The 26,607-nt window shown below is 48.1% G+C and overlaps 2 protein-coding genes across 3 annotated transcripts in view; one reads left to right on the forward strand and one right to left on the reverse strand.

Moving 5' to 3' along the window:
* The first annotated feature begins 1,777 nt into the window (after window positions 1-1,777).
* On the forward strand, window positions 1,778-20,433 carry CHRNA3 (cholinergic receptor nicotinic alpha 3 subunit). 2 transcript variants are annotated; one of them, XM_045058695.1, is made up of 6 exons: window positions 1,778-1,936; window positions 3,351-3,490; window positions 3,603-3,647; window positions 4,748-4,857; window positions 9,642-10,653; window positions 20,338-20,433. In XM_045058695.1, exons 1-6 carry the CDS (start codon window positions 1,840-1,842, stop codon window positions 20,416-20,418), a joined length of 1,485 nt encoding a protein of 494 aa, XP_044914630.1. In that variant the 5' UTR covers window positions 1,778-1,839; the 3' UTR covers window positions 20,419-20,433. The 2 variants fall into 2 exon arrangements, with proteins under 2 accessions (XP_044914630.1, XP_023110538.1); XM_023254770.2 differs by lacking the exon at window positions 20,338-20,433 and adding an exon at window positions 16,410-19,732 and having other exon boundaries at window positions 1,784-1,936.
* Window positions 18,858-26,607, reverse strand: part of CHRNA5 (cholinergic receptor nicotinic alpha 5 subunit) — a 49,526-nt gene continuing 41,776 nt past the window's right edge. The window contains exons 4-7 of the mRNA XM_023254772.2: window positions 25,936-26,045; window positions 23,269-24,100; window positions 20,408-20,437; window positions 18,858-20,126 (exon numbers count right to left, since the gene is read on the reverse strand). Of these exons, the coding sequence (XP_023110540.2) occupies window positions 20,094-20,126; window positions 20,408-20,437; window positions 23,269-24,100; window positions 25,936-26,045 (1,005 nt within the window). The 3' untranslated portion in view covers window positions 18,858-20,093. The remainder of the gene's footprint in view (window positions 20,127-20,407; window positions 20,438-23,268; window positions 24,101-25,935; window positions 26,046-26,607) is intronic.

The following is a 26,607-nucleotide window of genomic DNA, read 5'->3' on the forward strand; positions in this document are numbered from 1 at the left end:
CTAACACGTGTGTAGATTCGTGTAATCAGGACGCAGGAGGGCCCCATCACCCAGACGCCTCCCTCCCTGCCAAGCCCCTAGCGACCACTGACGCCTCTCCATCCCTGGGGCTTGGTCCTTCCGAGAATGCCATTCCGATGAGTCATACGTGTGTAACCTCTAGAGAGTAAGCAGCTTCTGTCCCTCGGCATCATGGCCTCTTTGAGACTCAACCATGCTGCTGAGGGTAGCAGGGGCTTGTCCCTTCGTCTTGCGGAGCAGCACTCACTCCGTCCCGTGAGGGCCGAAGCACCAGCTTTTGGCAACTGCGAAAAGAGCCGCTATAAACATTCACACGTGTGGGAGTTTGTGTGAAGCGGCGTTCTCATTCTTCAAGATAAAGACCCAGGAGTGTGATCGCTGGGGTATATGGGGACGTACGTCTAACTGTCACTCTGTCACACTACCTTCTGGAGCAGCCACACCAGTTGGCGTCCCCACCAGCAAGGTGTGAGAGAGAGGCTGCTCTGGACCCTGGTCTGCCCTCCGTTTTGATTTATTTTCGCCATCGCAGTGGCTGCACACTGCTGCATCGGCCAGGTTTCCATTTGCTTTTCCCTAATGGCTGATACCGAACGGCTTTTCATGGGATCTATTTTATTTATTTAGCCCATGTATATCCTCTTTGGTGAAGTGTCCAATTCTTTTTTTGCTTATGGGCTTTAGTTATTTTAGTGTTGAGATTTTAAAAACAACTTTATTAAGGTATAACGTATGTATTATAAAATTTGCCCATGTTAAGTGTGCAATTCAAGGAGTTTTAGTAAGTTGATCACCATAATCCAGTTCTAGAACATTTGCACCCCCACCAAGACCCTCATGCCTATCTATTCTTACTTCTGAGTTTTGAGGGCTCTTTATATCTACTGGGTACAAATCCCTGGTTGTATATCTGATTTGCAATCTTTTCCAAATGAAGGCGATTTTGCCCTGAGAATGAGAACGCTCCAAATGGGGGCCTCAGACATTGGCCCCAATTCTTATATTCTGAGTCCCGTAGGATGTCTCCTTTTGTTTGGTTTTAATGTGGGTAAGCAACCCCATTCTGGACTCACCTGCAGGTGCCGGAGGTGGTCCGGCCCTGGGGGGGGGGGGTGGTCCGGAGGCCTGGGGGGTCCGGAGGCCTGCTCACCGCAAGCCCTGGGGCGGCGCAGTGTCGACACGGAGGAGGCTCTGCAAGCCCCGCGAGCAGGGTAGACGCGGAGAAGGAGGCTCTGCAGGGAGCGGGGCGGGAGCGCAGGTGCCACTCTGACGGCTCCATTTCGAAGCCTCATTTTTGTGTGTGTGTCTCTCTCCTTTCTCTTTACCGTTCATCAAGGAACATTCCAAACGTATTCTAAAGCAGCGTGGCCTAAGAACCCGCAGGTGCTCCGCGTCGACCCTCCACTATTAACAACTCAGGGCCGACACTGCTTCCGACGCCCCCTCCCCCTCCTAAACTACCGACGAAACACGAACCCCAGGAGCGCACCCAATACACCTGGCACTTACTGAACGGCGGCGGCGGAGCGCGGAGGCGTCGTTCGGAGGGCGTGTCCGCGCGCAGCTGCGGGAGGGGGTGGGGGCGCGACCCCGCGGGAGGCGGACCGAGCCCGCCCCCCGCGCGCGCGCGCCCCGCCCCCCGCCCCCCACCCGCCTCCTCCGCGGAGCGCAGCCCGCGAGCCTCGGGCGCCCACGCCGGCGGGAGGGGCCAGGGCCGCGCCCCGCGCCCCGCGTCCGCGTCCGGCTCCGAGCGGACGGGCTGCGCCGGGAGCCGCCGGGGAGTCCGCCTCCGCCGGGCCGCGCCCGCCCCCCGCGAGCATGGGCGCCCACCCGCGCGCTGCCGTGGTCGCGGGGCTCCCGCCGCCCCGAGCGCTGCCGCTGCCTCTGCTCCTGCTCCTGCTGCTATCGCCGCCAGGTACGGGCGCGGGGCCGGAGGGCCGAAGGGGCGAGGCTGCGGGGGGGACGGGAGGGAGGGCAGAGAAGGGGCGCAGGCCGGGCGGTGCGGGGTCGGGGAGGCCCGTCTCCCCTCCGGCCACCCCTCCCCGGGTCGTCTGGGTGCGAGCCGGCAGGGCCGTCGGTTCCGCTGTCTGCATCCCGCCCACCCCCTCGTCCTATGAATAGATGGCGAAACTGAGGCCGGAGAGGGCTGAAGACTGGGCGGGTGTCACCGTCGGGAGAGGGGCGTCGCTTCGCGGCTGGGGGGCCGGCGCGCCCGCCTCTCTGCGCTCCCGGCGGCGCCTCCCTCCGGGTGTCGGGTCTCGGAGAGGGGCGCGTCCCGGACGAGCCTGCCCTGACCCTGCCGGAAGGCCTGCTGGCGGTCTGGGAGGGCGGCAGACACCGAGGGGCCCGGGATTTGGCTGCAAGGGGAGCCTGTCGGGAGAGCGCGGTTTCTGGCCCCTGGACGCTGAGGACCCCCACCACCGCTCACGCAGCTTCTGCCTGTGGCCTCTCCCGGGTGTGGGAGGGGGGAGCGGGCAAGACCCCATTTCAAGATTAACCCGACTTCCCTGAGGATTCCCCTCATCCTCCCCCCCCCACCCCCGCCCCAGTTTATCCTCAGTTCTGTAACTGGGAAGGCACACAGCTGACTCACGTGGCCTGGGGTGTGGCTAATGAACAAAGGGGGTCCCCAAGGTTTCAGAGAGGTAAGGTCTTTGATCAGGCTGTAAAGACACGCTCAGCAGGAACCACGGGTCTCAGTTCAAGATCATGGGAGCCATGTAGACACCCAGTTTCTCAGAGCGTTGGTGGCCAAACGTCCATGGGGTCCCAGGCAGATGAAGGAGAGCCCCAGACCTGGGTTGCAGAACATCTGGCCCTGGGTGACCCTGGGCGGCCCTGGTGCGCAGAGTGGACTGGCCATCTCTCCATCATGGAGGTAGCAAGTGGCCGGGCCTAAGCTGGCTGCGTTTGCATCCCACCATGCCCGTAGTGACGTTGAAGGTAAGGGTGGTGCTTGAGCTCTTACGGCGTGCTAGCACTGAGAACTTCACTTAGAACAACCCTGTGAGGTGGATGCGTTTTTCTAGGCAAAGACAGTGAGGCTCAGAGAGGTTAAACCCCTTGCCTGAGCTCACACAGCTTTCAAGTAGTTTGGCAGGATTTGCACCAGATCTTTCCAAATTCCAGCCCAGGCTTGTGACCACAGTTTTTCCCCGGAGGAGTGGGACCTCATGTGTCTTTTGGCCTCAGTTTCCCAGCCCGTAACTTGAGGGAGTGGGGCTCGTCTGGGAGTCCGGAGCTCCACAAAGTACCCCCAGCACGTGGTAAGGAGGCTGTAGGTGGGTGGTGTCCCTGGTGAGGGGAAGAGTGACCATTACTTCCTGCAGTGGCCATCGCCTCCGAGGCTGAGCACCGTCTGTTTGAGAGGCTGTTCGAAGATTACAACGAGATCATCCGACCTGTAGCCAATGTGTCTGACCCCGTCATCATCCAGTTTGAGGTGTCCATGTCTCAGCTGGTGAAGGTGGTGAGTGCTGGCTCGCAGGCCATGGCCATGGGGGGCGGGGCTTCTGGAAGAGGCTTCCCCAGAACCAGCCTCCTGTTTGAATTCACTGTGCACTTTTTATCTCTCCTTCTAGGACGAAGTAAACCAGATCATGGAGACCAACCTGTGGCTCAAACAAGTAAGTGAGCGGACCCTGGACACTGCTGCCCCCTGGTGGTGTCTTTTGTATTTGCTGTGCGGGACCCACAAAGAGCCCAAACAGCCAGCTTCACTCTGGTGAACCCAGATTGGGGTGACTGGCTAGTGTGTCTCTTCCTGGGCTTGGAGTCACATGCACTACTCCACGCTCCCCCTGGAAGTCAGCCCCCCAAGTCACAGATGACAGATCGCAGCTTGGAGGGAAAGACCTCCTCAGCAACACAGCAAACTAGGACAGACCTGGGCCTGGAGCGCAGCCCCTGACTTTGGGCTGGTGCCTGAGGCCACCTCCTTCCCTTCTTGCCAAAAATTTGCCCTTCAGTTCAAATCAGATGCTGTTGCTTTCTTTGGTAGAGTGGAAGCAGAGGCTCTGGATTTTCCTGTTCAGATTGAGGCCAAAGAAACAGGCTTCCAAATGCCCCCCCCCCCCCACCCAGGGAGACTTTGCCCAGATCTAGGCAGATACCTCCCTGGACCAGTGTGACCCTTCACCAGCCCACACAGCCTTTCCACACCCAGAAGGCTGGAAAGCCAGGAGGGCACAGTGCCCATTCACCACTCTGTCCACAGGCTCACCTGTCTCTCCTCCCATCTCCCAGCCTCTATTCCCACACACTTCTCAGGCCCCGGTGGGACCATGGCTCCTTCCCCAGAACCCTTCAGACACCAGCCCCGCTTAACCTGGAGGTGGAAGAGGGCTGTGTCATTAGCACCCTGCTCCTGCCAGTGGGGAACACGTCTGAAAAAGCTCCCGGAGAGCTGTTTCAGGGACGTAAATGGCAGGTGCTTACAGCAGGCACCTGGCCAGCACCAGCACTGACTGGAGGAAGCACTAGTGACCCTCACTGGTTGGCAAGGGGCTGGGCTTGCCCATCCACGGAGGCAGTGTCTCCGGGTAGCCGGGAAGCAGCTTGCACACCCAGCCCAGTGCCATCTCCCCCACAGGCGCCCACGTGAGAAGTGGGGCTCCTGGGGTCTGCAGCGTGGAGGTGGGGGCTTCCCCAGAACAGCTGGTTTCCAGGAAGGGGACCGTGCTGTCCTTCCGCTGCCGCCTCCTCTCTCCCTGCCTGCTCCCTGCAGATTTGGAATGACTACAAGCTGAAGTGGGACCCCTCTGAGTATGATGGGGCGGAGTTCATGCGTGTCCCTGCACAGAAGATCTGGAAGCCGGACATTGTGCTGTATAACAAGTAAGGGACTGCCTGGCCTTCCTGGGACCTTTGCCAAGAGGGCTTCATTGAGATGTTAATTCCACAGGTGTTTACTGAGCACCTGCTATAGGCCAGATGCCGGAGAGAGCCACCCTGACTCCAGGACTTTACCACACACCAGGGGACAGGCATGAACTGTGATATCCAAATGTGCAGTAACAGACCGGATGGGGGGGTGGGGGGAGGAAGGGCGGTCTGCTGCCAGGGCCCTCACTGGCACTTGCCCTTCCCTGTAGGTCAGGACCACGGACCACTTGGTTCCTCTGCCCCCGGTGACTGAGCGCGCAGTTTCAGGAAGCCTCTCCGCTGTATCTCACAGCGTCTTCCTCTGCCAGGCTCAGCTGCCCATCATGGCACCTCCTAAACTGGCCTCTTTCCACATTTAAGCGTTGTTATTCGGCGAACATAAAATTTAATGGACGTTTTACAGTATGTACTAGTTTGTTCTCTGGGTATTGAAAAACATCATTTTTATACCTGTGCTTTATCTCTAAGGTTATGTTTTAACCATTAAGCATTTATCAGCAGAGCACTTCCTATAGAATTAATCTGATTTTAACGATTGAAAGCATTTCCGTGTTTAGGTTTTTATGCCATATTAGTACAAACTCATATGCTTTAACTATTAGGACTGCAGAAGCTATGTTTTTGGCTGAGTCCCACTTTCTGGTCACTGACTAAAAGAAGGGTCTTTAGCCACTCCAAAGATGGGCCGTGTTTTATTTATTGGCTTTCCAAGGAAATACATCATTCATAAATGTTTCTTTCAGACAACTTGTATTTGTAAATTTAGTCCTCACAGAACTGGGACAAGGTAAACTCAAGTGGTTTGCAAAACATGAGCAGTCTTACCAGTCTTCTGATCCACAGGCTCTTAGGGAACTGGGCAGAGTGTTGAGAATTTTAGCTAAGCTAGAATTAAGAAAATGTGCAAAAATTTTAATGTCATGATTTGAATTTTTTTTTAACGTTTATTTATTTTTGAGACAGAGAGAGACAGAACATGAACAGGGGAGGGGCAGAGAGAGAGGGAGACACAGAATCGGAAGCAGGCTCCAGGCTCTGAGCCATCAGCCCAGAGCCCGACGCGGGGCTCGAACTCACGGACCGCGAGATCGTGACCTGAGCTGAAGTTGGATGCCTAACCGACTGAGCCACCCAGGCTCCCTGTGTCATGATTTGAATTTTATAGCTGTTTTCTAGCCGGCAATCTTGAGTGAACAGCTGGAGGACTTTAGGCTGTGAGTTTAACGGTGCTGCGTCACAGTGAAATGATTCAAATTGAATGTGGTGAGGAGCAAATATCATAAGGAATTTCCTTTGAGTCTGAAACTGAAGATAGGTTGTAAAGAAAGTCACCCAACCCCTCCAAGTTAGAAGTCGTTTCTCGGGACTGATCCTCCGTTGAGAGTCTCTTCATGTTGACAGGAGAAACACCTTTTACGTCCTCGTGCCAAAGCTTCCCCTATGGTTTGTTTTCTCAAGTTCATTCTCTACCAGGATCCTCAGAAAGTGCTCATGGGCACAAGATGCCTTATGTTCTTACATGTTTATAATTCACTGCAGCCTTTTTAGAGAATATGTTCAGGTTACTTAGCTGGATAGAGAAACTCCTTGGCTGAAATCTTCCTTCATGAAAATCTTCTAAAAATGCCGACTGCTCCAGTATGAAGTGTCGCTGTCAAAATCTGATGCCAGTCAAATCGGGTGGCATTGGAAGACAAGGGGGACTCTGCCGATCAGCATGTGGGGACCACAAAGTGAACCAGCTCTGTCCTGGGCGAGCCGGGAGGCACAATCCTGGCAGGGGGTGTTCTTTCAGCTCAGGCACCCAAAGGCTTCTTCCTTCACCTGGAAAGTCAGCTGTTTGACTCTGTGCCACAGATGTGACACGTCTTTACTCCAGGAAAGCTGGTTTCAAGTTCTGGGTCTTAGGATTTGTTCTTTTGCTTTGGCTTTTCTCTCCAGGAACTCCATCTTCGTGTACGTCAGAACTTCACCTACATTTTCTGTTCTTCTTGCTCAAGTTCTTGTTTGTTTGATGTACAACTTGCTCTCTCTCTCTCTGGTTTCATTCCTGTGACTGTGCTTTCTCTGGCACCTTGTTTCTTTTAGCCGTTGTTTCTAAGATGGTTTTTGACTCTTTCCTAAGTTGTCGGCTCTTGATACACCTGCTGTTGTCTGGCCAGGTTATTTAACATTTTCTGATTATGCTGCTCCTTCATGGCTTCCAGAGATCACTTAGCACTTCTTAATCTGTAATCCCAGGTAGGTTGTCACTGTCACCTGTTCTGGGCCTGTCCTGTTGGGGGTATGGCTTCTCTGCTTGTGATTCAGATATTCATCTTCACGCATTTCCTACAATACAATCTAATCCTTTTCCACTGCTCTTGTTGAAATAGGTGGCCTTTGCTAAACGTTTAGGACAGGCTCCCAGAGGGAACAGGGTGGGTGGGGGTCTCTTTTCATCAGCTTGAGGGCCCCTGGGAAGGCAGGCTTCTGGGCCTGAGCCCAGCCGCTGCCGGATGCCTGCTTCTCCAGCTTGTAACCCGTATTTCTCTTCTCAGCCTGTTTCTGACCTGGTTTAACTTGGGTCCTACCCTAAGCAGCGTTTTTTCTGGGCGGGTCTCAGTCCTTCCAGAAGGGAGTCTGGGCGGGGGTGGGGAGGAACCCTCGAGCCCACACCAGCCCCCGAAGGCCTTCCCTGCAGACCGCCAGTGGGCCCCACCACCTTTTTGGTTCTCTCCCTGAAACTGGAAGCTGTAAGGCCTGTGTTTCACTGTTCCCCTTGCTGAGGAGTCAACGCAGACTGAGGTCCTCTTTTCTGAGGGACAGATGCTTCTTGGTGGCTTCTGTGCCTGGGGCTCTTTCCCTGGCGGCCACCACCTCCAGCTGATCCCGCATGGTCCAGGCAGGCTGCCCTGGGGTTGCTCACTGGACCCCATCCACTCGTGGGAGGCTGCATGTAACCTGACTGTGATGACATGGTCACAGGCTTTTCTTTGCTGGGAACTTGGAGAATGTTCACACCACTCACCACCTTTGCCTCCCCCGAAGCTCAGTCTCCCTTAGAACGAGCCCTCAGCCGGTTGTGTGCACCCTCCTGGGCGTCTCTTTTTTGACAGCCTCGCACATGGGCTCCTGGGCCCCTCCCACCCCCGCTGGCTCTTACTGCCGACCATCCCCTGGACACCCCAAGGGCGAGACCATGGGTTTTCTGGTCATTCTTTTTAGTCCACGAGACCCACCAGGTGCCCTGTCTGTGGCTGAGGCTGTGCCACACCCCAGGGCCCAGCGGGGTCTTGGCCTTGCCCGTCTACCAGTGGCAGAGAGCAGAGGCCCTGCGCTCTGACCTTTTGATCCCTGGTCAGTAAAGCGAGGGGCTGGACTAAGGCAGGTGCCGGCGTGGGGCTCCTGTGAAGGACTGGGTCAGTGTTTTACATCTGTGGACCGGCCTCTGCCTCTGAAAGCAGCCTCCCTGTAAATGTCACAGAAGGGGCAGGCCTGCGGGCCGCACCAAGAGGTCCCCTTCTGTCCTGACGTTTTGTTGACCCAGGACACTGTCTTCCAAGGCAGTGAGGGCTGCGTGGGCCCTCCCCGCACTCCTCCCCTTACCATGTGAGGACGGAGGGCACAGCAGGACTGTTGTGAGGACCGAACACGAACAAAGCCAGCAGGGCCCCTCTGGACAAACCGGCCGACCAGACGAGAGGGAGGCGGCAGCCTGGGGTCTTAACTGGTAGCAACTGTCCTGCTCCACGGAGGCACAGGAAGGGGAGGGCCAGACAGCAGATGGAGGACATGGGCAGGACACGTCCCCTCCTGTCTCCACGTGTTACTAAATCACAGCAGGAACACACGGAGATCCCTGCACGTTTGGGTCTGTCACGTGCGTCAGCTCTTCAGGCAGATGGGTGGTGGCTCCTTCTAAAGGGTCTGAACTCTATGCCGCCAGCAGAGCTGACCCAGGGACATATGTGGAGCCTGCCCCGGGCAAGGCCACCACTTGAGAGCCGGCTGCTCTGACTCTCAGATGCAGGACTTGGTACATCGGTCTCTGCATAAAAAGAGAGTGCGGGTATTGCAGGGAGACGAGACATGGGGAGAAACCAGGGAAAGATCAGGAAACTGAAGGCACGGGAGCCCGTTGTGCTGGATTTGAAAGACAAGGCATCAGAAAACATGATTGTTCAACCCAAGGGGGGGGGGTGGGGGGGGGTGTGGGGAACACAGGGTCACAGTTCAGGTCTGGTGGGAGCCCATCTGCCAGGGCTCAGTATGGTGGGAGTGGGCTCCCCACAGCTGGGCCTCACACACGTGTGTGCACGTACACAGGGGGTGCCCACGCAGAGACTGAACGAGGCTTTAACGGGATCCAAACCGCAGCAGCAGGAGGGCCAGATATCCCCAAAGGTTTCCTGCCTCGAGGACAACATTCATCTCATTTCTTTAAAGGGGGAAAAATCCCTTTCTGGCATTTGAGACGCTCTGTCGATATCAAGGCCAAGTTATATTGAAAACAAACCAGTGACATGCCAGGGGTGGGGGAAGCATGTCAGATTGTTGCAAGAATGGAGCCTCGGGCCTCAGTGTCCCCGTCGGTCAGTGGGGAGGTGAACCGGGTGACCGTGCATGGCACAGGGGGCTCTGCCGTTCTGTGGTTTTATAAGCCACCACTTGCTGCCTACTGCGGGTGGTGTGAGAAGCTGGCCCGGGCGACCGCGTGGTAACGACTGTGTGTCATTTGCCACCTGTCTCTGCAGTGCTGTTGGGGACTTCCAGGTGGACGACAAGACCAAAGCTTTACTCAAGTACACAGGGGAGGTGACTTGGATGCCCCCCGCCATCTTTAAGAGCTCGTGCAAAATCGACGTGACCTACTTTCCATTTGATTACCAGAACTGCACCATGAAGTTCGGCTCCTGGTCCTACGACAAGGCAAAAATCGACCTGGTCTTGATCGGCTCTTCCATGAACCTCAAGGAGTACTGGGAGAGCGGCGAGTGGGCAGTCATCAAAGCCCCGGGCTACAAGCACGACATCAAGTACAACTGCTGTGAGGAGATCTACCCCGACATCACGTACTCGCTCTACATCCGACGCCTGCCCCTCTTCTACACCATCAACCTCATCATCCCCTGCCTGCTCATCTCCTTCCTGACCGTGCTGGTCTTCTACCTGCCTTCCGACTGCGGCGAGAAGGTGACCCTCTGCATCTCGGTCCTCCTCTCGCTGACCGTGTTTCTCCTGGTCATCACCGAGACAATCCCTTCCACCTCGCTGGTGATTCCCCTCATTGGCGAGTACCTCCTGTTCACCATGATTTTCGTGACCCTGTCCATCGTCATCACCGTCTTCGTGCTCAACGTGCACTACAGAACCCCAACCACGCACACCATGCCCGCATGGGTGAAGACTGTTTTTCTGCACGTGCTTCCCAGGGTCATGTTCATGACCAGGCCCGCAAGCAGCGAAGGCCACACCCAGAGGCCAAGGCCCTCCTACAGTGCTGAGCTCTCAAATCTGAACTGCTTCAGCCGCACGGAGTCCAGAGGCTGCAAGGAAGGCTGTCCCTGCCAGGATGGGATGTGTGGCCACTGCCACCACCGCAGAATAAAAATCTCAAACTTCAGTGCCAACCTCCCGAGAAGCTCCAGTTCTGAGTCTGTCAACGCTGTGCTGTCCCTATCTGCTCTGTCACCGGAAATCAAAGACGCCATCCAGAGTGTCAAGTATATTGCCGAAAATATGAAAGCACAAAATGAAGCCAAAGAGGTAAGGATGTGTTATTACATCAGTTGTTTGTTCATTTGACAAACATCTGAGGTGGGTCAGGAGTCAGCAGCCTGTGCTTGGACCGGCCCCTCCATTTACCAGGTAGGGGTCCCTGGACGTGTGCCTCACTTACCGGAGCCAGTCCCCTCGTGCGCACAGTGGAACGACAGAGCCCGTCAGTGTGCCCTGGCGTTGGCCCCTGAGCTGCCAGCCGTCTGGGCCATCAGGACAGTGCCAACACACTTGGTCAGGAGATGAGCTGGAAAAGGGCACGAGACCAGCCGGTTTGACAGCTTTTACTTTCCGATTGTGTTTTTTCCCTTACTGAGGTATAAAGTGTATGCCTGTTAAGTGTACACGTCTTCACATTAGGTGTTCTCCCATGTAACCCTGAGTGCAGCAAGCACATGGGATGTGTCCCGTGCCCCTTCCCAGGCAGCAGCCCCTCCCCCTTGCTAACCACTGATCTGACTTCCTCGATTGGTTAGTTTTACCTCTTCTTGAACCTCATGTAGATGGAACTCCATAGTACAGACCCTTTCACATCTGACCTCTTTCATTCAACAAAATGCCTTGAGGCTTATCATCTTCGTGGTTTTTTACTGGTGGATAGTATTCTACGCTAGGGCTGCGCCACCTTCTGTTTGTTTATTCTACAGTTGTTGGACATGGGCTATTTCTAGTTTGGGGCTATTGTGAGGAAAGCTTCCATAAATATTCTTACACGTCTTTTGGTGAACACGTATACTCATTTCCCCTGAATGTACACCTAGGGGTGGGATTGCTGGATCACTGGAGAGATGTATTTTTAACTTCAGTGGCTACTGTAAGGTTTCTGAAGTGTCTGATGCGTTGATACCCCACCCTGGGCAACGTTTGAGAGTCCACTTGCCGCACATCCTCACCCACATGTGTGAAGTGGTACCTCATCGCTGTTTAATTAGCTTTTCCCTATTGAGTAACGATTAGGAATCTTCTTCCTATGCTTACTGGCCATTTGTACATCTTCTTTTGTGAATTATCTAGTCAAACTCTTTTGCTCATTTATTTTAATTGGGTGAACTTAGATTTCCTCCAAAGATCTCATGCTAGAATTAATGTCAAGTATTAGGAATAGGGAAGTTTTACACTTAATAATATCAAATGTCTGGCTGCTCCCTGACCCTGTTTACCCCCAAGGTTATCAGAATCAGATCTGATAATTTTATGAGAAATTTTGCTTTAAAATTAATTGGCTCTGCCTTAAGCTGCTTATTAGCAAACAGCTAATTAACTGATCATTTCAGCTCCTCACACACCGTAGGTGATTACCGTTGACAGGGAATGACTGGGGCCTCTCTTATTATACCCTGAATGGCACATGAAAGTGAAGGAAACAGGAGGGAGAGAGCAACAGCTGTCTGTCCGTGCACCCCACCCACCGGCACAGTTGTGAGCCCACCATGTGACTCTACAAAGGCAGAGCCTCCTGCTGAGCCTGTAATTTAGCCAACAAGTCAGGCACACCTTTAACTTCAGCTGAAGCAACCGTTGGTGCATAAGTAAATGATCCGTGAACATCTCTCGTTTGTGTAACACTGCCAACGTTTGCAGGTGCTCTCTACCCCTTTCTTTATCCATCTTGAAAAGAATCATTTCAGGTAGCAAAAATTTAATAAAGATTGAGATCTAAATACTGAAGACTCCATCAAGTTATTAGAAATTAACTCTATTTCAAAAATTACTTACTAGACACCTGGCAAAGTGTTAGTTTCACGAGGGTCTAAGACCTATTGTACGAAAGGACATTTTAAAGATTGTTACTAAAAGGGAAGTCACAACCAAAATGCCAAGAAGATACATTAGTGGCAAACTGTGGCAAGTGGTTCATCTCAAGGGGCAACCACTGCTCATCTCTGGTCATCTGTCACCACAGGGGACTTGGGCCCAGTCATAGCTCTCCCATTTTTCCAGAAATAGAAATTGGCCCACAGGCCAGCAGAGCGCAATCTGTCCATGCTGAGAAGACTCGAGCTATCGGAAGAAGGTCTTCTTTGCTTGTGTTGTGTGACTGCCACGCCACCAACACGGTTTTCCAGAGAGGCTTTACCTTCCTAGGTCTACAGCTCAGCATGGCTGGTTCGCACTGTGCCTGGCCCCCAGGGACCTCACTGAAGGGCTGCTTTCCCAGGCCACCTCCTGAGGGTGTGGAGAGCCTGTGTGTGACTACCATGGCCCTCCCGGCAGGGGAACACCATGGTGGCTGCCTGCCTTGGCTGTTCCCTTCTCCAGGCTGTTCGTGTGGGTCACTGCTTGCTCACGTTTGGCCGTATTAGTAAGAAGTTTAATTACTGTTAATATGCAAACTTGGGGTCGCACGGAAGCGCTCTTTGTTGGCGGTATGTCTTTCACCCTGGGGTCGGCTCCACCATGCGAGCAGTTCTCTCAGTCTTGGAGGTGTGCCCAGGCCAGAGCCACGGTCTTCTGAGCTGACATGCTGAGATAGCTGGCTTCCTGTTGGGCTGAGACACACATGCATAGACACACACAGATACGCCCCTGCGTGTATACATCTGTATATAGGTGTGCACGTGTATCTCTACGCGCATATTTTCATTCCTTCCAGAGTCTGACTTTTGATCAGCGATTTGGGAGTTTCCATTTGTTGTAACTACTGTTTGATCAAGGCTAAATTTCTGTCATCTTATTGCATGTTTCCCGACTTACTTTTCTTCTTTGCCTCACTTCGTGCTGAGCACTGGGAAGTCTGAATTGTTTCTGCTGGCTGGAAAGCCATGTGTTCCGTTTCTGTTCTGGAAGCTGTGCCTCAGTAACTTAGACCCACATGCGAGCTCTTCCAGATCCGTCTCCTCACTCCTTTGCATCTTGCCCCTGACCCCACTGTCCTCCCCTCTGGTCTTCCTTACTGCCCGACCACACTGGATATGACCAGAGCTTCAGTTGTGGATTTGGGGGAATACAGCTTTGGGTTTTGCCAACCCTTTCTCTAGTCTATATCATTTTTTTTTTTCTTTTAACGTCATCTTCACTAAACCACTGACTTACCCCCCTGCCCTCCTGGCTTTCTCTCCACACTGACCCACCTTGATCCCAAGTGTTCATGGTTAAACCTTCTGAGGCCTGTAGGCTTAAAAGTGTAAAAACTCATTTTTAAGGCAGTTTAACTGGATACAAAATTCTAGAAGTTCTTTTTCTTAAATACTTAAAAAACCCTCCTCCGTTGCCTTTTTGCTTCAGTATCACTAATGAAGTTTTAAGTTAATCTGAATGCTGTTTCTTTGTGATGAATTGATTCTATCTAGAAGCTACTGGAATTTGTAGAGAAATCCAGTGACCTCAAACACAGTGTGTTGGTGTGGATCTCTCCTAAACTGTTCGGCATCCTTAGGAGCCATTTTATCCTGAGGTTTTTCATCTTTGGTTCAGAGGGAATCGAGGTTTCCTCCGTGAAGATTTCCCATCCCCATGTCTCTCCCTGAACTGCACACGTCTGCTTCCAACCCCCCACCTCTTCCTTCCTGCCACCCTCACCCCTCCTCATGGGTTCCTTTCTGCCAGCTGTCCCCATCCTGAGTCTTTTCCTCCACTTTTCTGTCACATTTTTACTTGGTTCTTCTGTGACATTGCTTCATGTTCCCTATGCTCTCTCTGATCTCTGGGGATATCCTCTGTAGTTTAAACCCTTAACCTGTCTGTTCTGTGAATTTCCTTCCAGATAGTTATGTTTGTGTTCTGAGGCCTGTGAACTCACTTTTTCAGGGGCATCAGCCTTGCTGGATGGTATTTGAGGAGGCTCCACAAGGCAGGAGGCCCATGTAGCCAGACTAGACTAGGCCTCCCTTCAAAGGTGCTTCCTTCCCTCCAGGTGACCTTGTCCCTCAAGGGCTGTCTCTCAACCTCCCAGCTTTTCACCTCAGCCAGGCTGTCCTCACTCACACGTTACCTGCGTCTCTGGGCTGGGACCAGGCAGGGAGCAAAGAGGCAGAGCCGTAGGGGTGAGAACAGCACAGCCCAAATCTCCCCCACCCCTCCCTGTCCCTGAGGCCCTCCTCTGGCCCCCCTAGTGGAACCCGGCCTGTGCCACAGCCTCTAACATATGGGCTCCCCTTGCTTCTGGGACATCTCTAGGGCCCGGCGAGGAGAAGGAGCCAAGAGCTTGCACTAGTTCACCGTTTTGCCTGACGCTTCTCTGTTATCATTAGTCCCAAAGTTTCCGGGCCCATATGATGCCTTCAGGACTTTCAGAGTTAGACACAAATTGTCACCCAGCTGTGTTTGTGCAGTACATTTGTGCTCACGTGGAAAACTCGAGTCCCGTCTGTGTTCACCAGGCAAAGCCGTGCAAATTGCTGTCAGAGGAAGATCTGTGGTTGGATGAGGGTCATCTTTTTTTTTTTTTAATCAGTGTGACTATCGATAGGTACTATTCATTAAGGACTCTGTGCCAGAACATTATTTCACTTAATCCTCATCATAACCCTCTGAGGGGAGTACTGTTCTTATCTGCATTTCACAGATGGGGAAATTGAGGCAAAGAGAGGTCACGTAACTTACCCAGGTTCTCAGATGCTGCGATGAAAATCAAAGTCTACCTGCTACAGCCTTAGGAGGGTTAGCTGGTAGGGGTGGGTGGGAACCACAGGTTCATTGTATGTTTGAGGCACTTAGAAACCAGTCTTAGGAATCCACACAAAGTACTAGCGTTATAATTCTAATTTTAGCCAAATTCCTTAGTATCTTCAGGAGGACACATCTCCAGTTCATGGCAGTAAAAGAAAATCCTTGTCTCCCAGTCCCATTTCACTGTACTTAATTAAATCACTAAATCACATGCTGCCTCTTTTTTATGTGATTATTTCTTCAAAATCAGTTGATTCATTGGTTCTCTCTTCCTCAATTCAATTACAGTTTCCTTGTCTTCCCAGTTGTCTAGGAGTGTAATTAACATACAATTCTCCTTCCTATTTCAAGCCTGAATTAGGGCTGTGTTATAGACAATTAGTCTTGCTCTTTCTACCGTCTTTTACTTTATTGTCAGCAATTATTTCTGATTTTCAGCCTGTCCTCTCACTGTTCAGAGTTCCACGATACTTTGGCCTTAGTGTTGAAGAAGATATTTGGTTAGCTGGGCAGGGCCAGGGGGCAGAGGGAGAGAGATGATGGCCTTGCCCTGCTTTACTTATTTCCTTTTGGAACAGATGTTAAATGGAAATTAGTATCTAACACTGGATAAGAACCAGCACTTTGAAGCAACAGTAAACGATGGTTGGATTGTATTAGTTACTCTAACAAAGTCCAGGAGTCCACAAGTCAAGTAACTGGTTTTCCTAACTTTATAAATTAGAATTCAGTTTAGAAAAAAATAGGTTATGTATACATGAAGACATTTCTGGTTGTTTCATTTTTTGTTTATTTTTAAGTAAGCTGTATGCCCAACTCAGGGCTTGAACTCACAGCCCTGAGATCAAGAGCTGTTACACCCTACCGCCTGAGCCAGCCAGGCGCCCCAAGAAATTTCTGATTCAAAACAGACCGAGTGTGAATATTTTATACCTGCCTCTTGTAATGCATAAAGGGGGACTTGAGAACAATGTTTCCTCAGACTCCATTAGGAAACAGGGCTTCTTCCAGAATGGCTTCTGCTGCCGCGACATATTTATTCAGTATTCAGTTCTGAAAATGTGTCCACTCTGCCCTTCCCTTCCTGCTTTACGTTTTCCTCTTTCACAATTTTTGTTTTTGTTTTTGTTTTCCAGATTCAAGATGATTGGAAGTATGTCGCCATGGTTATTGACCGAATTTTTCTGTGGGTTTTCATCCTGGTGTGCATTCTAGGGACAGCAGGATTGTTTCTGCAACCTTTGATGGCAAGGGATGACGCTTAAGCACCAAACTGTGTTTGCCAGAGGCTTCCTGGCATGCAGAGGGGGACTCGTTTGTTTTATTGTGTAAAATACACTTGGCCATAAAATGTACCATCTTCACCGTGTTCAGGCCCACAGCTCGGTGGTGTTAGTCATCGTTGTGCAGCCGCCACCGCCATCTCCAGGACTCTTCGTCTCGTAAGACCGCATCTCCGCACCCGCTGAACACTAACTCCCTGTCCCCTCTCCCCCTGAAACCCACATTATACTGTTTTGACTACTTTAAGTACCTCATATAAGCAGAAGTGCACACTATTTGTCTTTCTGTGATCGGCCAGTTTCATTCAGCATCATGTCCTCGGGGCTCACCCATGTTGGAGCAGGCGTCAGAATCTCCTTTTTAAGGCTCAGCCGTGTTCCATTGCACGTCTATTCATGTTGCTTATCCGCTCATCTGGCAGGGGACACTGGGGCGGCCCCCACATTTTGGCTGTTACAGATACATGTGCATCCATGTTCACAGCAACATTATCTGTTTGAGACCCTGCTCTCGATTCATTAGGATATATGCCCAGAGGCGGAATTGTTGGGTCCTGTAGTAATTCTATTTTCAACTTTCTGAGGAACAACCGTACTGTTTTCCAGGATGGCTGCACCAGTTTGCATTCCCACAGGGGCTCCAATTCTCCGCATCCTCATCAACATTTGTATTCTGGTTTTTTTTATAATAGTCATCCTAACGGGTGTGAGGTGGTATCTCATTGTGGTTTTGATGTGCATTTATGTAACGATTAGTGATGCGAAGCATCTTCTCCTGTGCTTATTGGCCGTTTGTGTGTCTCTTTGGAGAGGTGTCTGTTCAGGTCCTTTTCCACTTTTTTTTTTTTTTAAGTTTATTTTAAAGAGCACAAGCAGGTGAGGGGCAGAGAGGGAGGAGACAGGATTTGAAGCCAGCTCTGCGCTGACAGCAGAGAGCTCAATGCGGGGCTCAAACTCACAAGCCAAGCTATTGAGATCACGAACTGAGCTGAAGTCAGACGCTCAACTGACTGAGCCACCCAGGCGCCCTTTCTTTTCCACTTCTCAGTTGTGGTTTTTAGTTAAGTTTTAGGAGTTCTCTATATGTTCCAGATATTAATCTCCTATCAGAAACAAGATTTGCAAATATTTTCTCCCACTCTCTGGGGTGCCTTTTCACTCTGTTGATAGTGTCTTCTGATGCACAAAATTTTTAACTTTTCATTAAGTCCGGTTTATCAACTTTTTGTTAGCTGTGTTCCTCTGTGTCATATCCGAGAAATCACTACCAAATCCAGTCTTGTAAAGAATCTGTCCTGTTTTCTTCCAGGAGTTTTACTGCTTAACTCTTACATTTAGGCTGCTCTTTCTCACACTTTCTATCATCAAGCTACTGGCACTGTTTTTAGCATTTCAAGGTTTACTTATTTATCCAGTTGTCTTGGTTTTTATCAAAAGAGATTCGTGCAAGAAAAAAAGTCAAGGGTATTTATTATAGATAACTGAACATTTAACCAGCCTTTTTGGTAAGGTAGAGAAACATCAAAATATAGTTCTGCAGTGTGAAGTAATATACTCTACTAAAGAATATGTAAATATGGGCTAAATATGAAAACTGTTTCCCCTTTGTGCTGGTTGAGGCATAATTGGACAGGAAAACTTGCTGCTCACAAATGTGGAAATCCATCTGGTTCAGTATCACAACAGATTTCCCAAGGGTTTTCTTACTTGGCCTGCGATCTCCTTGAAGTTTTGTACCATTTCAGCAATGCCCTACCTACTACCATTTCCTGCCATGTTCACTCCTTGTCCCACTCCTTGTTCATCGTTGGTTTCCAAGAGTCTGAGGGCCGTGCCTCCTTCACAGAATGCCTCAGCCTTTATCTCGCATCATCCTAAGGAACTATGCTATGAAAAGGTATGCCCAGTCACACATTCATTGCTAGTAAACCGTTGGAGCAGCATTTCTCAACCTTGGCACTATTGGCATTTGTGGCCAGATAACTCTGTGCTGGGGAGACATTGTAGGATTTTTAGCCTCCATCTGGCCTCTACCCACTAGATGCCAAGAACATACCCCCGGGTCCCTTGCCAGTTATAACAACCAAAAATGTCTCCAAAAATTAAGTGGTCCCTCAAGCACAAAACTGTGCCCGATTGAGAACCACTGCTATAGACAGATTATTAAGAAGACAGTATTCCAGTATGGAGTACTGCAGTCCTGAATCTGAATAGGTAGGAGATGAGGGTTTGCAGAGACCATTTTAATCTTCTCACTAGTCATTTTGATGTTTTGGCTTTGCGAAAATAAAACTGACAAAATTGCAGCCAACTGTGACTCATGTTTTGGTAAGTCAAAGGAAGATTTCTACAAAATTTACTCACCTATAGAAATTTTAAGTAACAGTAACAGAGGTAGAAGAAGAATCAGGGATATATACGTGCTAAGAGATCTAACAGGCATTTAAACTCATCAAACCAGACTTTCACTCATTAAATGACATTAAACATGTACCTACAATAAAATACAAATGAGACAGGATCCCCTCTGCCTTCCAAAGAGTGTTGACCTGACCTTAGATGGGTTACTTACTATAAATAAGGCATTTGTTCTCTCAAGGGCTAAGAGTTCCAGATAAAATGCAGAGCTTCAACCGTGTTTTATTCCTGATCGTAGCTGAATCAGGGCATTCAGAGATGGAATCTCACTTGTTTACCTGTGACGCGTGCCACTACGGTCCTGAATGAGCAGTAATCGGTGAGACTGCACCACACCTAGAGGCCCTGCAACTCTATGGCTCCAGTACTGTGACTGCTGGAAAGAAGGAGATGGAACTATACGTGACAGCCATGTGACAATGAGCTTCCACCTAATTAGAAACCATCTTTAATCTTGGAAGATGGTTTTTCACAGTATGATTTGGTGGCATCCATGGACATGTTTTTAAAATGGGATTCACTTAGTTGTAGAGGACGCCTTGTAAGATGAAGGGTACAGAAATGCTACGGTTTATATAGGAGATGGTTAATTGTGGAAAATGTGGATAAGGGGGTTGAAATTAATGTTAAGAAGATACTAGTGCATGTCCACAAGTTACCTATTGTGTGATTTTACAATTGAAGGTAAGCTACAAAAACAGTTAATACAATAATTGTTCAGTTTAAGCATCTAAGAAATAAAGTAAGCTTTAAAGGAATTCCCATTTTTCATTTTTTACAATGTTGGTTATAGAAAAGCAGCATCACATTAAATTATCATACCAAGGAGTTAGCTTATTTAACATAGCAGTATAATATTATGCTAGAGATTAGCTGTTACTCCGTGGATACAGGACAGAAAGAAAGAAATTTAAAATGTGTACCTTTACCAAATGCAGAAAAAGTTCTGAAATCAGTCTTCAAATACAACAGGAACTTTCCAATACAATCAAAAGATGAGCTTCACGTTGATTACGAATTGGTACTGTTTGCCAGGACACCAACATTAGGTTTTCACTAGTACAGTTCAGATAACATTTTGCTGCTATTTTTAGCTCAAAGGCTCAGTCAGCTATCACTTCAGTCATGCAGGTAAAATGTTCTCAGGGCAGTCTATTAAGATAAACCAAAGTTAGCAACTGTTAATCTGACAAAGCTTGCTTCAAATTTTAAACACAATTTACATTTTCTAATTTTAAGGGTGCCAGAGGCATAGGTGCCTTTGGTAACTAAATTCCTACGATGACACCACTACGGAAGGATCACTTATTTGCATCTCCAATATGAACCGGTACTATTATATTTGCCCACTTATAAATAACAGGAACGAAAAGCCCAAGAGATCCAACAATTGAAACCAGAAGAAAAGTCCATAGAAACATCCGATCAAGCACCTGTGCTATGAATTTCCAATCTTCAACCACCTGTTGCAATAAAAAAAAAAAAACATTTTAAATACATAATTTAAAATTGTGTAATTACTTTAAGATATTACACACTGAGTCAGAGGCCAGATAACTTTCTGCCTCCGACTACTGCCTCACAACATAAGTGACCTTGTACTCAGAGCTCAGGGACAGACACTCCCCTGACAATCTAGAACACAGAACCTCCACAAGCTTTCAGAGATGCTACACAATCTATTAATGTACTTCTTGACTTGTAATATATTACAAGTGACATTTTTTATAGACTTTTAATAAAATTAGAATATACTACTTGGATATTTTATAATAAACTAAAAAAATCACTTTTATTCATATTACATACAGTTATTTCTGTCATTTTTTCTTGTCCAGCAGTGCTTACTTATTTTAATTTCTAAAGAGAATCCAGCCTGGGATTAATCTCAAGCCAAATTAACAACTGGTTCAGAACGATTAGAGGGCGCCTGGGTGGCTCACTCGGTTAAGTGTCTGACTCTTGATTTCGGCTCATGATCTCACAGTTCATGAAATCTGACAGTGGAAAGCCTGCTTGGGATTCTCTCTCTCTCCCCCCCCCCAAAATAAATAAACTTTAAAAAAAAAAAGGATAATATGCATTAGCTATTAATCTTCTCACCCCACAATGTGCATTATTTAGTTTTGGATTCCCCAGGGGCTATTTTAATCTAAGCTCATGAATTCAGATCTGCTGGTTGGACCTCATTTCAACCCCCATTTTGCAGCCTAAGCAGGGAGCTAGCTCAGCAGTTCCAAGTGACCTCAAAGAAAGGGCAGGCTGAGACAGGCCCCTGAACACCAGAGGCTCCCCTCACAGGGCCTTCCCTGGCCCCTGCCTTTACGGTGCACGAGGTCCCCCACAAGAACTCTGCCCCCTCAGCTATGAGAGAATGTGGACTTTAGGTAGCTGTCAACACTCTACTGCTTTTCTAAGTACCCCCCTGAAGACAAATACCATTTACTGGCCCTAGGGGGATGAGCCCTGGCCCTTCTGCACAATACTTTGCAGACATTTATTAATCCAGATATTATATAATCCAGATCATTATTTAACTAATATCTATATTTTAAAGACTCCATCGATAGCTTCAGACCTTATATACTAATCATACTACCATGAAATAGAAATTTTACAAATCCACAAACATTTAAAGTCTTCCAGAAATCTGTTATATGTTCTTTCTGTGAGGAGGACTGTAATTTTACCGGATTCACTTTGCTTCCCAAACCTGCTAGAAATTTTTCCATTTAAAAAAGGTTTGGAAATGAGAATTCATACAATTGTAATGGGGACTATTCAAAGCAAATTCAATTATGAAAATATTACTATAGTCCTAGCTTTAAAAATATCACACAGTAGGGGGCATGTGGGTGGCTCAGTGGGTTAAGCCTCAAACTTCAGCTCAAGTCATGACCTCACAGTTCATGGGTTCAAGCCCCGTGTTGGGCTCTGTGCTGACAGCTCAGAGCCTGCTTCAGATCCTCTGTCCCATTCTCTCTCTGTCCCTCCCTGCTCTCTCTCTCACACTCTCAAAAATAAACATTTTAGGGGCGCCTGGGTGGCGCAGTCGGTTAGGCGTCCGACTTCAGCCAGGTCACGATCTTGCGGTCCGGGAGTGCGAGCCCCGCGTCAGGCTCTGGGCTGATGGCTCAGAGCCTGGAGCCTGTTTCCAATTCTGTGTCTCCCTCTCTCTCTGCCCCTCCCCCATTCATGCTCTGTTTCTCTCTGTCCCAAAAATAAATAAACGTTGAAAAAAAAATTAAAAAAAAAAAAAAGAAAAAAAAATAAACATTTAAAAAAATTTTTAATAAAAATATTACGCAATAGGAATATAGTGACAAGATTAAAATTTGACATGTTTTGAAAGAAAATTTAACATCACATTAGTAAAATGTATTCATGTTCAATTCTTACATTGTAAATATTGATCTTAAGCCAATGAGAGTTATTTTTCTATAATAAGGTTTTAAGCAAATTTTTGGTTTTAAGCAAATTAAGCATATTACTAAGCACTATTTCTAACTTTCACATGAACACTTTGACATATGATATATAACATCCAAGAATATCTTACTGCTTTCAATTTCACTGACATTCTCTTATAAATGAACAAGAAAAAGACATATTCTAGAAAAAATACCTTGGCTGAAATTTATAGAGCCTACATTAGGCTCATTTTTTAAAAAATAAAATAGCTTTTCGGGGCGCCTGGGTGGCGCAGTCGGTTAAGCGTCCGACTTCAGCCAGGTCACGATCTCACGGTCCGTGAGCTCGAGCCCCGCGTCGGGCTCTGGGCTGATGGCTCAGAGCCTGGAGCCTGTTTCCGATTCTGTGTCTCCCTCTCTCTCTGGCCCTCCCCCGTTCATGCTCTGTCTCTCTCTGTCCCAAAAATAAATAAACGTTGAAAAAAAAAAATAAAAAAAATAAATAAATAAAATAGCTTTTGATAAATTATAATGCCCATTGTGCCTACAGATTACAACAGAATTCAGAAACAAAGTTACAGAAGATAGAATTAAAATAATAATGTCAGAGTCAAAAAAACAAATGGCAGTGTTACTACTCTTTAGAATAGAGTAACAACAGTCGGCACAAGGCAAAGTTGCTAAGGGGAATGGAGAGGTGAGATCTGCATAGATGCCCACTGGCAGATGTTTTAACTGAAACAAATTTTGGTAAAGATCTTCCACCGAACAATGTGTCAGCATGTCTGGCCCTCAACCTACACTGAGTCTCAAGGGCCATGCTGATTACTCCCAAACTCAGAATGGAAGCGGATGAGCATTTGTAGACACAACATGTCACAAACCTCACGGACGTCATTCTCCTTCATGACGTGTCTTGTAATGTAGCGGATGGAATCAAGCGCAGCTTCCAATGTGTTTCTAGAAGACTCTGGTCTACTACCGCCCTCAGTTTCCTCTTTCTGAGCGAAGTACCTGTCTACGTGACTCCTCATGCACAGCAGTTTGGGAAGCTTGTGGAGAAATACCTTGCGGACCCAAGGTGCCATTGCATCGTGTGTTGAGGAAGAACGATGATGGATATTGATAGCGAAGACGGTCACCATGATTGACAGCGTCACAAAAATCATGGTGAACACCAGATACTCTCCAATCAGAGGTATTACTTTGGAAGACGAGGGTATGATCTCTTCAATAACCAGAAGGAAGACAGTCAGAGAGACCAGGACTGACGTGCAGAGACTGAGCTTCTCACCTTCGTTTGAGGGGAGATAGAAGACAAGCACGGTTAAAAACGAGAGCCCGATACAGGGTATAATAAGGAACAAGGTGTAAAAGAGAGGCAGACGCTTAATTACAAATGAGTAGGTGACATAAGGGTACCAGCAGGAGCCATCCGTTCTGTTTCCTTTGCTTCCCGTTGCACTCACAATCTCCCATTCTCCATTGTCAAAAAAATCTCTCTTGTCCACGTCTTGGTCCTCTAAAATTATATCAACCTGTGATCCATCGTAAGTCCAAGAACCAAATTTCATGGAGCAGTTTTGGAGATCGAATGGGAAAAACGTGACATCTATGGTGCAAGAACTTTTGTAGTTTGCCGGTGGAGTCCAGGTGACAGTGCCATCATACCTGATGACCGCTTTCGTGCTGGCCCCTTCAAAACGTCCATCTGCACTGAAATAAACACATGCACGTAACAATGCAGAGACTACACAATGCAGGCCTTCACAAGCCTGAGATGAGAGAAAGTCGACACCATGGCGTGAGATACTTTTTAAACTATTATGCTTGAGATATACCTGCTATGTGTAGGGGACTCTGTTTTAGGGACATCTTATGTAAATATCCGACTTTACTAGAACTGAACTCCTTCCACATCTACTCCAGGACTGACAGTCGATCTCTATTTCACAGAATCCTGAGATTTTAGAGGCTGAAAGATTTCCCTTTACATACAAAATATAATTAGGCTATTGAAACAATAAAATATTGGCCAGAACCTGAATCCACATTTCTAGGCTCTCCACACAGTGCTCTTCTCCTCCATCACAAATACTGGACAGTTACTACAGGGGCAGGAAGGAACATTAGCTCTAAGCTGTGCCTCTCGAGTTCTGCCACCATGTGAGCTCCTATACTGGAAAAGTCTAGTAGGAACATAAGATTTCTATAAAATACTGTTTTTTATCTTAAAACTCATGTGACTTTTGCACACTACTCTTTTATACACTCATGTTTATGTAAAAATGTTTTTCAGAGACTGGGGCGCCTCAATGGCTCAAGTCAGTTAAGCGTTGGGCTCTTGATTTCAGCTCAGGTCAGGATCTCCCAATGCGCAAGTTCAAGCCCTGCATCAGGCTCTGCACTGACAGTGCAAAGCCTGCTTGGGATTCTCTCTCCCCCTCTCTCTCTCTGCCCCTGCCCCACTCACATGTGTGCGCTCTCTCAAAATAAATAAATAAACTTAAAAAAAAAATGTTTACTACGACCTAGAGTAAAATGGTGCTCTGGGAAGCTATATCCTGCTACCTTATAGTTTTGTTTCCTCTTTACCTATTGAGAAACATGGAGGAAAAAGGTGTTTAGAGACTAATATTTTTCACACAGCATTTGCTCTGTCTTCATGCCAAATGCCTGCTTGCAAATAATACAAAATGCTTTAGGATAAGCACAAATTCCCAAGATTTACCCTGGGTTTGTCCTAGAAAAAAATGAAACTCACACCCAGAATCATCCTTTCCCCAAGTTAAAAACCATCCTCAAAGTACACCTAGGTAGGGTGCCTATAAAGATGAGTTCACTCAACATTCCTCATCATGGGATAATCTAATACAGTATTTAAGCAAAATTAGAAGGACGCACATTTGAACATAAAGTATGACTTCAACTATTTTTTAAACACCCCCAAAATCTTGAAGGCAATCTGCCAAATATATAGTCTATTAAATAGGAGGATAAATAGGGATGTCGGGCCACCCTAGTGTGAACCCCACCCTGCCACATGCAAACTGTGCAACCTTGGACAAGGTTATAATGCCCTCACCTGTTGGACAAGGTTATAATGCCCTCACCTGTTTTCTCATCTGTCAGAAATGCCATTTTAAAGGTACTGTTGGGAATCAAATGAATAAAGCAGAAAGGTACCGCACATGCGGCCAGGCACAGAGTAAGTTCTATGTGTAAGCTCGTGCAAATGGCTGCCTCTAATGCTGGAATGAATAATGGGACTGATTATAGGTGACACCCCTCCCCCAATTTTACACCTTTCTAGACTTCCCAAATGTTTTACACGTTTTGGAAAGCAAAGAACACTTTTATGATCAGGAAACAAGACACCAAAAACAGGAGAGGACCCAAAGAACCTATTTGGAGGTACACAACAGAACACAGATCAAGTCTTTTGATTTTATACGTAAACAATTTTCAGAAGGAAGAAAAATTACTAGTGGCTAATATACAAGCATTTTCTTTTGAAAACATAAAGTAATATTTAGTAAATAAAAACTTACTTATCAAACAAAACAATGTCTGGGGTCCAGAGAGAGTCTGAAGGGACGCGTATAACTTTTATTCCGCCATAGTCGCCAGGGCTCCAGCTTAACTTTACGTCTATCCACTCCTGCAGAGCAAAGACAACAGGCTCAGTTTCGATGAAATTGATAGCCATAAGTCATAAAAACTATACTCTTTATGCCAAGTCCAGAAATCCTAGACATAAAATCATCTCTACTCGCCACAGAGAAAATTCACCTCCAAGTCCTTCTGAAGAGTACAGAAGCATAGCCCTGCCCCCGTGTGGTGACTCCAGCCCCGGTCCTCCTGAGACACAGGTGTGCACCATGGGTGTGTTCACAGCTCTGTTCAGCACCTCCTCTCACACCAACTGGCCACACCCAGGAGCCAAAGCCATGGGCATCTAAGGTCCAGGTTTAAGGCCTTAAACCTTTTCCATTGTCTTTTCCAGGTGCATTGTCATTGGCTGGACTGGTGTATGCCAGGGGAATTGGATTTATTACATAGTCCACATTTAAACACCTTGTCCACGCTCCACATAGTGACAATTCTGTGATCACGTCAAGTTAGGACTCGCACACCAAGAAAAGCATACAAGCCTTGTAGGAGTTAGAGTCAGGGAACTGGCAGCAGGTACTAAAATTAGGGATGATAAAGAAAGAGCAAAG

Source organism: Felis catus, chromosome B3 (genome assembly GCF_018350175.1).
Source record: "Felis catus isolate Fca126 chromosome B3, F.catus_Fca126_mat1.0, whole genome shotgun sequence".
NCBI lineage: Eukaryota > Metazoa > Chordata > Mammalia > Carnivora > Felidae > Felis > Felis catus.

Bases quoted from the DNA above. Each gene is read 5' to 3' on its own strand.
- CHRNA3 (XM_023254770.2), top strand. From the start codon at position 1,840: ATGGGCGCCCACCCGCGCGCTGCCGTGGTCGCGGGGCTCCCGCCGCCC. The intron at 3,648-4,747 runs GTAAGTGAGCGG...TGCTCCCTGCAG, and splicing joins CCAACCTGTGGCTCAAACAA to ATTTGGAATGACTACAAGCT. The intron at 10,654-16,409 runs GTAAGGATGTGT...TTTGTTTTCCAG, and splicing joins CACAAAATGAAGCCAAAGAG to ATTCAAGATGATTGGAAGTA.